Below are 15,352 nucleotides of genomic sequence, written 5' to 3'. Positions count from 1 at the left end.
TTTATAGAATACTTTTTCAGAAAATTTGACTGCCTAAGTGAAATCTGAAACTTCATTTTTTCTCTAAAGTGAACATTTTCCATGGAATTGCCCAAGTACCTTTACGTGTATGTTGGCTGGTAAATTCAAAGTTGTTGATTGTGCTGCCTCTATTTTTGTCCTTCATTTGCATGGATATATGTATGTCTTAACCCCCTCCCTCTCATCATTTCAAAATATTCAGTATTATATGGTGGTATACCAAAGCTTGAATTTATTATTCAAAATGAATATTTATTTTCCTCTGCAGCTAATGAACCTACAAGGTCACTAAGCGGTCTTATCCTCAAAAACAATGTGAAGGCTCACTTCCACAACTTCCCGAAAGAGGTCACGGAATTCATCAAGTCGGAATGTCTCGCAAACATCGGCGACCCATCACCCCTCATCAGGGCGACCATTGGTATCCTCATCACTACCATAGCAACCAGAGGCGAGCTACAGAACTGGCCCATCCTCCTCCCGACGCTCTGCCAACTCCTGGACTCGGAAGACTACAACACCTGTGAGGTATGGCAAACTTGAAGTTCTTGTTGAAACATCTTTGTCGTTGAAACATCTTTGTCGTATTAGTATTACTACATGTAGATGTAATAAATCTGGTTCCCAACTGTTTCCGTTTGGACATGTTTGGAAATGATATGATTATGTCAGAACTGGTGCAAAAAAAAGGAAATCTAAATCAGTTTGAGCTAATTAATTTACACTATTAACATTAAAATGCTCATATATAAAAATGAACTAGTACCGCTGTAAATAAACTGTGGCCCAATCTTAGAATTTACATACAAGTTTACACTTCTCAGCATGCTGTACATGTACATGTATATGTATGAAGATAAATTGACCAACTGGGGCAACTTAATTCTTTTTTAGATTCTGGAGGTCTGGGTGAGATGGTCGTGATTTGTGTTATTTAAAAAGCTAAATGTGATATCAAAATATGTGATTCAGATAAAGCTCCGCCCTCCACACACGTTTAGTTGTTTTTAAAGACCAGTTAAGTATAATCTCGAAGGAATGATTGGAAGCACTACAGGACCACCTACTTCTTCCGTACAACGATGATGATGATATGTAGACTGCATTTTCACAAAAAACTGCTGCCCATATACTGTACTGTTTTGCTATTATCCAAAGATATTTCAGTTATCTGTTCTTCTACATTAGCTACATGTACATGCTCATTAATGCATGGGCATTGAGGTTGGGACAGATAGAAAAAAAAATGCATTTCTCAAAGTCCTGCTATAGAGAGAGCGAGAGAGACAGAAGGTGGTTTCAAACCATCTCTATCACAAGAATCCCTGTTAAATTACAAGAACTCTTTAAGGCAAGGAAATACCTGTTAGTTATTCCCACATTCACACCGCCCCGAAACATACCCTTCGGGATAGGTTCCTGAAGTTACGAGCATGCGCAGTATACAGTCTGATAAGCAAGCAAGGTGCGAGATTCAAAATCGCTAGCTCAGCAGCCACCCACGGCAAGTACCTACTATTTAGGGGGTATTTTCTTTCGGGGAGATTACGCGTAAAGTGCTTTCACATTTCCAAAATAACCTGGTATTTTCTGATCGGGATAAATTTCCTGATCAGAAAATACCTGGAACTGACGAACTTCGAGACGGTCTGAAACCACCTAGAGAGAGTGTGAGTGCACTGCTAAAGGCTAAAGCTTTCAAGATATTTTGATATCTCCTAAACTCCCCGGTGGGCTGAAGGGTGGTTTGAGTAAGTGATCAGTCTGTGATGGTTCACATCTTTAAGAGTGCTTTTCAGTAAACTGCTGGAGGCAATTTGAAGATGACAATGGCCAGTGGTAGCCTGAAATCATTGCAGATCGTCTTGAGATTGAGAATTGATGATCAACCCAAATCATTTTATGTACAAGTAGAACTCTTTAAATTTTGATTCCAGAACCATCTTTGATTTAATCAGGATAGGTATCGTGAAAGGAGGTAAAAGTATAAATAAAATGAAGTATTTGCAATGACCAAGTTTTGGTGGAGACTTTATATCTTCAATCAAGCCCAGCTGTGTTCTGAAGATTTGAAAGCACTATCAAAATAATAAATTCAATACAATACCTGCTATCAATGCTTGTCTTGTGATAAAGGCTAATAGCATTTCTGAAGCACTAATTCTTTATTTATTCCTAGATGTATCAGACCTTCATTTTTGAGGAGCACGGTCGCGCCGGCGCTCAAAAAAAAAAATAAGGAGAACAAAAAATCGCGCTCCTAAAAAAAAAAAAAAAAAAAAAAAGCTAAAATTTCACATTTTACATCTTTAAATCCATGAAATGGCCATCTATTTTCTATAATTCCTTGAAATTATTTTGATTTACTTGAAAACTATCACAAAAATGAAGAATATTCACCTCTTTCCCGACTCTGATTTGAACTTACACTCGGTAAATATTGTAGACTTCAGTGGTGTTGCCATGAAAATCTACATACATATGGGACTACAACATTTACCGAGTTTAAATTCAAATCAGAGTCAGGAAAGAGGTGAATATTCTTCATTTTTGTGATAGTTTTCAACTAAATCAAAATAATTTCAAGGAATTATGGAAATAGATGGCCATTTCTTGGATTTAAAGATGTAAAATGTGAAATTATAGCAATTTTTTTAAAAAAAATTTAAATTTTTTTTAGCAGTAGCACGATATTTTGTAAACGTATTGACCCAGGCCTACTTTCACCACAGATTAATTAATAGCTACAAAGCTATTGCATATACGATGTTAAGAAAAATCTACAATTTATCATACATGTACATGTATTGTATCGAATTGATTTGAGCTCCTCAAGGAGAGCCATTCTGAGGAGCTCAATTGAGCTCCTCAAAAAAATAAGGAGAGCGATTTATTGAGCTCCACGAAATTATAAACGTGAAGGACTGATGTATTAAAAAAATGTACAGAAATGTAGGCAATACATGGAATATTCAGGACAGCAGTGTACCTTGAAATCTTGAGTACTGCTGATTCTACATGTATTTCCGAAGCACTAATTCCTTTATTTTTTCTTAGATGTAAAAAAAAATGTACAGAAATGTAGGCAATACATGGAATATTCAGGGGCCCGTAACACAAAGATTAGCAATGATCGTAGAACATTTTTCTACGATTGATTCCATTGGCTACAATGTACAATCAATCGTAGAAATCAAGCGTATGATTATCGCTAACCTTTGTGTTACGGGACCCTGGACAGCAGTGTACCCTGAAATCCTTAGTACTGCTGATTCTATTGCATATCCTGCATGCATATGCACCAAGGAAGTGTTGTCAAATCAGTTTATTTTGCAGATGAATCAACAATGTAGATACAAGAAAAACATGAATTACACATATTGCTCATGCATTTGTGCTTTTGACAACTAATGAATTTTCAGCCTGGGGTACGGGATAGGAAGATCATAGACTGTCCTATCAATTATTTACATGTATGTATTTGTAGGGTTCTTGAGGGTTTTCTGTTTTTGCCCCTTCTTGCTTCTTGATCGACGGCAGGTGGAATTGTTACTGAGCACAATGCAAGTGTGTGCGTTGACCTACGTGTGTAATAATCTCTGCCGACTTTACAACTTCTAATGCAAGAACAGAACCATGGAGTGAATTGATTAAGATACATACATGTACTATTAAGTGAGGGCAGTGTCCTGTCTTACAAGGAGTTGTGATTGATCTGGACAATGAACCTAAACTGTATGGAAATCCATAATTGTCATGTTTTTTCATACAAGAAATGTGCACATTGTCCTTTTGTAAACAAAGAGGAGCATACTGCATTGTCAAAAACAAATGAATTTATATCATATCTAGAAAACAATCTGAACAAACATGCATTTGATGTGTTGATGGTTGCTGGCTTTCAATAGTTGTGGTTGATCGGATCAGTTACAAGACGGGGCCTTGTATCTTAAAATAATAGAAATGGAAGAAAATAATGTATGAATGAATGAATGAAAAAAGATTTAGCTCAAATAAGGTGAATTCTTTACATTATCATTTACAGAATTTTCTAATACAATACATGTGTATGCAAGGAGATATTCCCATAATGCCAACTTAAAGATAAATTCCAGTTTTGGTAACGATCTAAAAATGACTTTTTACAGAATCTAATATAATGACCACCTAAGTGTCTGTTTGTATGAATAAAAAATATGTGCCAAAGGATTCTGGAAGAAATTGTGTGATTGCTGAGAAATAAGCAAAATAAGCGCGGATTCGGTCACTTCCGTCGGGTCTTTATTTTAGCAATAATAATACACTGTCCCACGTGTGCCTATCTGTGTTGGTGATCTTCAGTGTGAACATTTTTCAGCGTAGATTTCAAGATTTCACAAAGTTCAGTTTATGTAACTGTACCAGATCTAGATCCTCGATGATATACTGACAATTAAGCCTTGTTTTACAGACTTTCTCATGAAATCAGTGTTTACTGCAAATACTGGAATTTCTCTTTAAATTTATCATGATGGCCATTACAATTTTGGTTTCATCAAGCTTAAATTGGAAAACAAAACAATTTTTTTTTCAACTACAGTGAAGAGTTTACTGACCTATATTTTCTTTGAATACATAAGTTTTGACGAAAATCAAGATGAAACGGCTGTATAGAAGAATAAAATCAAAATGCATTGAAGGGTTAATGTGTAATCAAGGTTTCAAGTGAAGAGCAGTGATCTCCACTCCCATGTTGATGACACCAGCTCCCCCTTCTGGTAATGCATTGGTTGTGCAATATAACGAGGATGGGATGGAATATTGGAAGCAGTAAATGTCAAAGTTCATTCTCTGCCTGTAGGCCGGTGTGTGCCGAATGGAGTTTCAACATCCTCTGTGGCACTTCTCCGAGGCAGTACATTCATTAGCTAGTCGAGGAGGAGGAGGCAGATGAAATAGAATTACCCAAAGACACTGACAGTCTCCTAAAGCTACATGCGCTTTACCATAAGGATGTACTTGTATAATTTATCCATGTAATTCATGGCAAGGTTTAATAGGGGAAAGGTTTGTTGTTTTTGACAGAGAGAGGGGGAGGGAAGAGAGAGAGAGAGATTTTGGATGGGGGGGGGGGGATGGGAGAGAGAGGAGATGGGGAAGAGGGAGGTGTGGGGGAGGGGGTGGTTATAGTCTGACACTGTTGAATGTTACAAGTTTTCGTCACAGATTTGCAGAGAGGGAGGAAGAAATTAGGGGAGGGGTGGTGAGCGAGGGAGGGAGAGGGTTAAAAGTCTTACACTGTTGAATATTCGAAGAAGTATTCATCTCAGATTCACTGACAGATTGAGAGAGATGGGGGAAGGAAGGGAGGGAGGGGGAGGGATAGAGCCTAACTTTGTTGAATGTTTTGAAGAAGTATTCATGGCAGATTCACAGAGCGATTGAGAGATTCCATCCATCCATATTTTATTGTTCGAAATAGACCTGAAATGAAATACTCAGCAGCCGTTGTGCAGCGCCAGATCGAAGAGGCTCTATCCCTATACCATAATCAGAACACCAAACAGTATAGCAGCAACTCCCATTTTTAACGTCTTATGGTCTGATGCGGCCGGGGCTTGAACTCCCGACCTCTCGGTTGTGAGACGGACACTCAACAAACTGAGCCAACACACCAGTTAGGTTACTGGATGGGGAGTAAGGGAGGTAGGGGAGAGATAAAGCCTAACACTGTTGAATATTAAAAGAAGTATTCATCAAAGATTCACAGAGCATGAAATGCAAGAAGCTGAATCCCATAGGAGATGCAAGTGTGAATCTTGGATTAATAATTTCTGAGAGGGAGTCGGTCAGATTAAGTTTTCAGAGCATACTGAATACCATGGACGTGAATGGCACATGCAGCAAACATTCAACTCTTTACATGTACATACTCTGCTTGATTCTATATGGTGAAATAATTTCATTTCAAATGTTAATCACTTTTTTAGGCCTTATAATTCTAGGGCACAGTCACATTCCGAAAGGCAGCGCGCGACACTGGCACTGGTCCGATGGTCCCAGTTCAGTAAAAATTAGTGTCGGGCCAGTAACTTTTCAGAAAAAGCCGGATTTACTGGTCCGACATGACCAGTAAGATTATGTCTAACTGATACAATATATATTTTCTTCTCTTTAGTAAATTATTAAAATGGCTCTGGCATCTAAAAAAATGGCTCTCATGAATTATGTCGTATGTGTATACTCTTTGTTTGTTGGTTTTTTTTTTTTTTGGGGGGGGGGGGTAACAATAAGCAATAAAAGACAGCAAAATAAACTCAAGTCTTTTTGATATTTTTCTTTATTTTTGGGGACCAGTAAATTTTAGGTTCGGTCCAGTAAAAAATGGAAAAACTGGTTATGTACTGGTCCGACATGATCAGGTCCGACCAGTAGAAAAAAAGGATTAGTGTGGAGCCCTGCGAAAGGGTACACTTGAAATTATTTAGTGCAAACAAAAATTATATAAAAAATTGAAAAGGGAACAAAAAATAACCAAGGCCTATGAAAGGCATAATGAGGTCAGTTTAATACTAGCCATCCATGACCATGGCTGCAGAAGGCCTTGGATTAATATATGCCCTGCTTTTGTTTGTATATCCTATAATCCAGTTTAGAAATGACATATTATTTGAACTCCAATATTTTTGTTCAAACATTAAAAAACATTGAATAAAAGTAGAGATTTCTGAAATAGGGCTTGTATTTTGAGCCCTTTTAAATGTTTTATCATAAACCCCTATTGGCCATGTTGGTTCCTATTAAATGAGAAGAAACTGATCAGACAGTACCTCGCAGGCAACTGGATACATAGTCACCTGACTCATGAATTCATTTGCATTTTCTCTGTGTCAGGAACAGTTTCCTACTCCGTGCACCTGTCTCATTCGCCACCGGTTGATTGATACATACTTGATGTGAAGACGAGAGTGTTAACTCTTTTTATGCCAAACTACTCTAACACCGTTCTCACTACAATCCTAAACCTAGTTTACTGGAAACTAGTTTTGTGGGAACTAGTTAAACATGTAATGAGAACGGTCGAAGAGGTCTTTGAAGCAATCTTCCAAACCGGTTCAGAAAACCACCTCGCTATGTAGTTTTCAAGATCGCTTTGCCTTGTAAAACTGGTTTTAGCGTACATGTGAGGACACAACTCTTCTTCTGGAAGCGATCTTCGCACATTTCGAGCATGCTACTCTACACACTGTGTGTGGAATGCCTACGCTGCGGTTTCAAATTTTGCACGAAATATTTCACCCCACTGAGAGTGTTCCCATAGCAACAAGATCGCTTTACGTGAAGTGGTTATGAAAAACACGTGGGTTATCAAATGAATGCTAGCAATGCGATCTTCAAACTGGTTTCCTGAACCGGTTTCCAGTAAACCAGTTATAGAAAGTGGTATGAGAATGTTGTCTATTTCTCAGTCTTTTTGGGATTCATGTATTTCATGAGAGGTTCAGATTGTCAGCTTTATGAAAGACATGCATACAGAAGAGAAAATTTATATATTTTCTTTCCATGGCTACTTTTTGAGTTTACAAGCCAGATTTGCTAGATTATATAACATACATGTAATGGACTGGAAGAAAATTTTAGGGGCTTTTTTTTCCTCCAGATTTCCAGGGCTTTGAGGGAATTTAGGAAGTGAAAGTGCCCCTCTAATTTTCCCTGATTGTATGACCATTTAAAATTGGTTTAAAGATAAATAAAATGAAAGTAGTTTTTATACATAACACTGATTTTATGAGAAAGCTAGAAAAACCAAGGTTAATTGTCATCATATCATCTTAATAGATCTAGTACGACTTTTCATATACATTGAACTTTGTGTAATCATGAAATCTAGACTGAAAAATTATCACACTGAATATCACCAACACAGATAAGCACATCTGGGACAGTGTTTTTTTATTTCATTGCTTTGAAATAGACATTTAGATGGAATACCATACTTAAAACTCAGCAATTACAAATATTCTTCCAGTATCCTTTGATGCATACATTCTTTTATTCAAACATCTGACACTTGGATTTGTCATTTAACTATATTCTGTACAAAACTCATTTTGAAATCATTACCACATCTGGCATTCATTCTTTATAAATCAAGCTGAATAGTGACAGAAGCAGATTTATGAAGATGTTGTGAAAATCATCAAGAATAACAGAGTTCTGGAATTTTCAAGTTTTGGTTTTGTGATGTCACTTTGCATGCAGCTTCCCTGTTTGTTGTGTGATATCAAGTTCCATAAAATGTCATTTTCTCAGAAGATTGAAAACGATATCTGTGCATGCATTAGTAAAGTATATAATCAGACACATTTTTAATATCACAGAAGCATAAACTTATGAAATTATTTACTAAAAATGATAAATATTTAAAATTATTTGTATAGCGCTTATCACAAAACATGTCTCTATAAAGCGCCTACTGCATGCTTCTGTGAAAAAAAAGTATGGAACTAGAAACCAGGTTTCTTCCTTCAAATTGTATTCATTGGAATGCAGTCTTTCAGAAAGAGAAGTTCTGTTTATTAAATGATGTACAGAAATATGAAAAATTCAAAACTTTGAATACCTCAATCCTGACAAGGAAGATATTAAACGAAGAGGGAAGGAGAATAAAAGGTTGGGAAGGACTTGAGCGAAGACTGGGGTAAACCTGTGGCTTTGCCTAAGGGTTTGTTACTATCGAAGAGAAGAGCAATGAACCTAGATTAAACTACATTTATTCTGATCTGCGCCATCCAGACCATACATGTACAAGTAAAAATGAGGCTTTGCTGGCCGACGATGGGAAATGTCAAAGGCAGCTGGTCGTAAGCAAGATGTGACTTGGGGTGTGTTCCCACTCATGAGTGTGTGGGAGGCATGGTTCGAATTTGGACCTGTGCAATGCCTGGGCCCGTTTATCGATGACAACTTTGCCATTATTGCAACTTCTACATGTATGGTACATGTAACAGGTGAGCAGCCAATCAGAATCAAGGTTTCCATGGTAGTTGCCATAAGGAAAAAAGTTGCCATAGTTGTGGCTCTTTGTGAAACAGGGCTCGTAATATGTTTTGTTTGGTACGGTTACTGTGGTTCAAGCAGGCTTGTTCACACCGGTATCACATGCATTTCAATGTATGCTATTGAAGGTGGAAGGGTGTATTTCATGGAAAAAAATTACATGGGGGCTCCGGGCGATTTTGCCCTTGAATGCTCAAAAGAGCCCTGGAAAATGCAACTAAAACTTTTCCAATGTTGCAGATTAAAGAAATTTTTTTGCCTGGTGTATTTTCACAGGAAAGGGTTTACTGTTATTGTGAGAGGTGGAGAAATGCATGTATGTAGATATGGCAAGCCAACCATACAATATAAAGTTAATAAACACTTCACAAAGAAGCAGTGATTATCACTCGAAAAACATAGTTTAAAAAAATAATTTTTGTTTTTCAAGTGATACATGTAGACATTGATTTTCACGATGTACATTTTTTTGCATTTATAAAACAGTGTTTATTAAAAAAAAGTTTATGACTGCCTTATGCAGTAAAGCTTTTTTTGTTGAATGAGAGCAGGTTGTGTATATGAAAAATTCATGGTCCAAATGAATATTACATGAATATGGTTAACACTTGAATAGGGTGTCCTATTGTGCTTGTGTTGCCTTTCTTTCAAGATCGTCCATGCTGGATACACATAATGCATAAAGCCCACTCTTTCTAGGAAAAAATTCCCAGCAGTTACCAATTTCCTATCAATGGTTGGGAGAGACAGTTCAGTTGTCAAGCTTGTCTTTTATAAAGTGTAAGAAGAACCCATTTTGATTCTGGGTTTAGATGGTAGAGGAGAGCCAGACTGATTGTTAGTGTACTGTACTATATTTAATCTCTGAACCTCTCTACGCAGGAGAAAAGTAAAAGTTTTCCTTTAAAATTATAGTTAGAAATGTTACATTCTTCCTTGATGCTCTTGATTGTTTATTCCCTTTTAATATCTTGCTATGTTTACATTACTGTGACGTATAATCTGTGTATGTTCCCAGTCATAAAATGTTTTGTATTGTAGGGATCATTCAGGGCCTTGCAGAAGATCTGTTAGGATTCATCTGCGATATATTGTGATATATTTTTGTCATTTTACATTCTTCTAGACCTGATTAACAGTTCACTCCTTTGTTTTTCTCATTTAATTTGTAATGTTCACATTATTGCAACTTTAATTTTATTGTAATGTTGCAGGGATCATTTGGGGTCTTTGCAGAAGATTTGTTAGGATTCAGACTGTCTGGATAGCGATATATTCAGTCATTCTACCTTCTCAGACATTTTAAGAGATCCACTCAGTTGTTTTCCCAATTGAATTTGGAATGTAATGTTCACATTATTGCAATGTTTATGTTTCTTATCGTGACGTTGTTTGGTAATCTGTTGCAGGGATCATTTGGGGCCTTGCAGAAGATCTGTGAGGATTCGGCCGATGTCCTGGATAGCGACGCTCTTGATCGCCCACTCAACTTTCTCATTCCAAAACTGCTGGATTACTTCAAGCATGCCTCCCCCAAGATCAGGTATGCTCGCCTCTTCCTCCTCGAGAAATCCATTTTTAGAAATACATGGATCAGGATGTTTAGGGGATGTGTAGTCTTCACTTCAGACCCTTATTTGATTCTTCCTTCATGCTCAAGACATACCAACACAGCTGACTCCAGACTGATCACAGCTATTGCATTATTTTGAGTCATATCAAAAGTTGTGGTATAACTATGGAAAGCCAGTTGTGACATTAATCTCCCTTACAGTAGAGGTTCAATGTATCAGCTCATTTGACTCCCAAAACAATATTAACTGCCTGGGAAGGATAATATAAGTATGACAGTTGCCTTCACCATTTAAGAATTAGGAAAGAGCACAGTAAACATGACAAACAAAAATTTTGACTCGTTTGGCTTCCCATAATTTTAACAAGTTAAACCATGGTCTACATTTAATCTGATTTCAGAATGTGGGTCAGTGAGTTCATATATGCCACAAGACCCAGGCCCTATTGACATGGTGTCCCATTATTTATAAATGCAATGACTTTAAATCCAGTCTGCTTGTTGGGTAAAAAGTTGCTTCATTTGATGATTTCTTGTAGCTGTCATGAAGACGGGTATGCCTGTATTTTGAATCTGTGGCCACCGCACACCTTACGACTGGTCTGCAAATCAATTTCGGAATGCGAACATTGACACATTTATAGCATATCTTACTGTTTAAAGGTCTGATTCATCGTACGGATATTTATGTTGTAATCTGTGACTATGCTACCATTCTCATTGGAATAAAAGCGAAATGAATATCTAATCGTAATGACGTCGTAGCAATCCTACAACCAGCTACATGTACGATTTGAAACCTAAATAAAGGCTTGTATTATCCAAATTGTTATATTAGTAATCTTAAGGTTGATTTGCACCTAAAATAAGAGTTTAATTTTCATTCACATTTTCATGTAATAAACCAAATGCGATTTGTTCCAAAATCGGATCGAGGACCAGTCGTAAGGTGTGCAAAGGCCTTTCAGGAAAGTCAATGTGTATTTATAATTTGCTTTTCTTTCTCTTTATCGTTTAGGTCCCATGCTATTGCATGTGTAAACCAGTTCATCATCAGCAAAACACAAGCCCTTATGCTACATATAGATCCCTTTATGAATGTAAGTATTGTCACCAACCGTCATCAAGAAGTGCGGAAGTTGAGTAATTATGAACACCTACGATCAGATTATCACTCCTTTATTGTTCCTACATGTACAGTGACAAGTTTGATGATAGCTATTAGCATTTTTTAAAAATGGATTTGTTATACCGAATATACAATGCAAGAAGGAATAAAGTGAGAAAGTTGTCTAGGCATTCTGTTAGGAAGCTCAATTCGCTTCTCCATAAAAGTAATGACTAGCGGAGAAGTCAAGTGATGGGAGTCCTTTGTATAGATCTATATGTATGAACCCTGCACTGAATAGCAAGTCAATTGTCTCTGTGGCCCAGACAGGTGAAAAGTGCATTCAGTGTAATCTATGAAGTTGGGACAGAGTTCATCCATAATACATGGTACCGCAGGCTTGGCATGTGTCCAGATGATTTCCAATGTGAGAAATAATATGTCAGGCAATAAAACTGTTGGTTCAGCTCCAACGTGGGTTTGTATGAGAATTATCTGTTGGTCACTGGTGCAAGTAGATTATTAGAGTACAATGCATGTACCTGTATACTGTAAACTGTACTAAGATATGAAAGATTTGCTTTTTAAAACAAGTAACTCTGCCAGAATCAACTCACTTCAGCCCACACAAATCTGTTCGACTTAAATGAAAGTCAATAGATGAAAGTCAAATTACAATTGATAAATAATACATGTTAGGCAATATATGATTGAATAGTAGCTTGCCTTAGTATTAATTTTACTTTTTCTTTTCCAAATATTTCACCACAGTATCTTGATAAATGTTTTGATTTTCTTCCACATGAGAAATTTCTTTCATACATGTAGACACATCTTGCTGTATCATTCTTTGAAGCAGGAATGAAATAATCTTTTTTGCTTGTAAATTTTTATAATTTTTTATGACATGTGCATTGAGAGGATAACAGACAATTTTGTTTGAAAGACATATTCCGACTCTAGCCACCTTATTTTATGAAATAAAATCATTAAGACAAAAAACCCCTAATAAAACAGAGAGATTCCTTTTGACAACTTAGGGTGATACAATTGATACAAATTTAATTTGTGAGGTTTGTTTGACAAGCACTCAAGGAGAAGCTTCAGAGTGCTTTTATTCAGTGTATTTCACCACTTCAAATTTAATCTTCCATCCCTGATAGTCTTGTTTCTCCTTTCCTTCCAGAATCTATTTGAATTAGCATCCGACGAAGACACCGAAGTGCGGAAGAATGTATGCAGAGCATTGGTGATGCTCCTGGAAGTGAGACTAGATAGGCTCATCCCACATATGCAGAACATTATAGAGGTAGAGTTTGTTTTCTTTGTCATCAGAAATCTTCCATCTTCCTCATGCGTTGATATCGGAGATGGGGATAATGAGAGTTATAGAAGCAAATTCAGGAAGGACTGGTCGCAAAGTATACCAAAAATAGGTTGAACATTCTTCCTTGTTTATATGCTCTTATATCCATGCCCTTTCTTCCTTTTCTTTTTCTTTCTCTTTCTAGGCCAAGTTACATGAGAGCTTTATACTGTCAAATTCTTATATTTTGTTTTTTTGTAAAAAGTTTAACACCCCAATTATGGTCTATGTTTTTAAACAGAGAGAAGCCCTCGTTACATTCTGACATTTAAATTCTGAATTAAAATGCTACAGTATCCAACTTATTCAATTAAATTCTATGTACAAATGACTCGATTATCAGGTAAATTGAAAATTAGTTGATCCAACCGTAGCCTGAATATTAGATGAATTACATCTGATCCCACCATGAAGTAGCGTTCTTTTCTGTAAAATTTACAGGGATTTTCTAGCTTATGATTCCTAATTCTTTTGTACCATGCTAAATGGCTGATTTACAGTAGCGGTATGCTTTTTGGAGGGAAATGTTTCTGAGAGCGTGTGTGCTTGCTTGTAAACGTGTTTGCACTTTTTTGTAGAGGGGAGATGCTCATAATTAATCAGGAAGGTCAGGAGAATCTATTCTCTCCACTAATCAAATTAGTGCGCTGGAATGTCAATGCCATTGACTGAGGTGGACGTATGTAGGCCGTGGTATTTTATTCTTTTCTATGTTTGTCTAGACGAGGAGCAATGATGAGTTTACCAGACTTGTTTTTAGGGGGTTGATGGAGTAGGGATGTTTTGTTGCCGGTGTACTTGGAGATATGTTGTATGAACTCTTGGTCTCATTTGGACGGTCACTGCAGGGTAGATGCTGGAATGGAAAAATAGGGGCAAATATTTTCAAGATCATCTGTGGGAATTTTTTGTGATTAAAAATGATGCCATGCAGGTCATGCCATGGAGCATTATGTGTTGGTACACTGACAAAAATAACTCACTTATTTTGCTAGTTTGATATGTTTTGGTAACCTTTATTTCTGGATTCTAATTAAGAGATAATTTTACTCTAATATTCATGGATTTTTTCCCCCTTTGTTTAAAGAGAAAGCCAACTCGTTTTTGCATGTTAAAGAAAAAAAATAGACAAACCCATTCCAGTCTAGACTCATAATTTGCGCATTAGCTCTTTCTCATTACGATGAACAATTTAAAGCATGGAATAATATACAAATAGAAATAATGCAATGCACAAATTTTCCAACTATGAAAATACTTTGAAGGTCCACCTTTTCCCCCCACAACCTTAATTCTATGGTAGTATTTTCTCCTCTGTTATGTAATGATTTGTTAATCTTTTTATTGAAATCGTTATCTTGCATTGGGAACTGTAAACTGCTCAGGTCAGCTCCTGACTAGAAGACCTTAAAAATACTTAAATACAGTGGTGCTCAAAAGTTAGTGAACCCCACTAGAAAATATACTCCTTCAAGCTCAGTGTTGAATGTAGACAACAAAACTACAATGTTCTGCAAGCCCAGATAAACAATCTTTATTGAATTTAATAGTAATACCTGACTTCACAACTACCATGCCAGAACTTAACCCTAATTCTCCCGGGGGGGGGGCCATTATGGCCCCCCCCTCGACAATTTTCGCGATATATCTGCTGCGCAAAATTTTTTGACCTCGCCGCTCACTGACTTTTTACTTTCAAGTCTCGCGCAAATTTTGAGCCCAAATTTGTGACGCCCGAGTACACGGTTACGACATTACGCAACATTATGTAAGTGCATGTCAGACCCAAAATTGCTCATAAACGTGATTTCATTTACAAATCCAATGCAAATTGTGTATTTAGCCAAAATTCATAAATGTATCATTATTTCTACTTTTACTGATTAAACTTAATTAATTTTGCCTTGTTTATGATCAGAATTAAGTCTGGAACAATTTCCATTGAAAAAACAATAAAAAACAAAAAGTAAAAAAACAAAGAAATACATAAGAAATTCATAAAACAATAAAATACATAAGAAATTAATTTCCAAACTGAAGTTTTTTTTAATTGCGATTGTTAAGAATGCTACAAAGAATATTTTTACCAAAAATTAGCATTCTAGAAGCTTTATTTAGTGAATTAGAGCAAAAAGTATGATTTATGCATAAATTTGCATAATTAATTCATATAAAATAAAATCTCATTATTTTGGAAAATTTTACCATACAGCCTTGTAGATTACATCGCACACTACCAGCGTGC

The 15,352-nt window shown here is 36.5% G+C and overlaps 1 protein-coding gene across 2 annotated transcripts in view; it reads left to right on the top strand.

Moving 5' to 3' along the window:
• The first annotated feature begins 292 nt into the window (after positions 1–292).
• The window catches only part of LOC129270908 (transportin-1-like), a 43,562-nt gene continuing 28,502 nt past the window's right edge, over positions 293–15,352 (top strand). The window contains exons 1-4 of one of the 2 annotated variants that reach the window (XM_064106896.1): positions 293–549; positions 10,470–10,603; positions 11,652–11,733; positions 12,928–13,050. In XM_064106896.1, coding sequence (XP_063962966.1) covers positions 11,707–11,733; positions 12,928–13,050 — 150 coding nt within the window. In that variant the 5' untranslated portion in view covers positions 293–549; positions 10,470–10,603; positions 11,652–11,706. Of the gene's footprint in view, positions 550–10,469; positions 10,604–11,651; positions 11,734–12,927; positions 13,051–15,352 lie in introns of those variants that run through there. The other variant, XM_064106895.1, reaches the window with a different exon arrangement.

The sequence above is a fragment of the Lytechinus pictus genome, chromosome 11 (assembly GCF_037042905.1).
Source record: "Lytechinus pictus isolate F3 Inbred chromosome 11, Lp3.0, whole genome shotgun sequence".
NCBI classification, from domain to species: Eukaryota; Metazoa; Echinodermata; class Echinoidea; order Temnopleuroida; family Toxopneustidae; genus Lytechinus; species Lytechinus pictus.
This window is presented reverse-complemented; position numbering and strand designations above follow the sequence as displayed.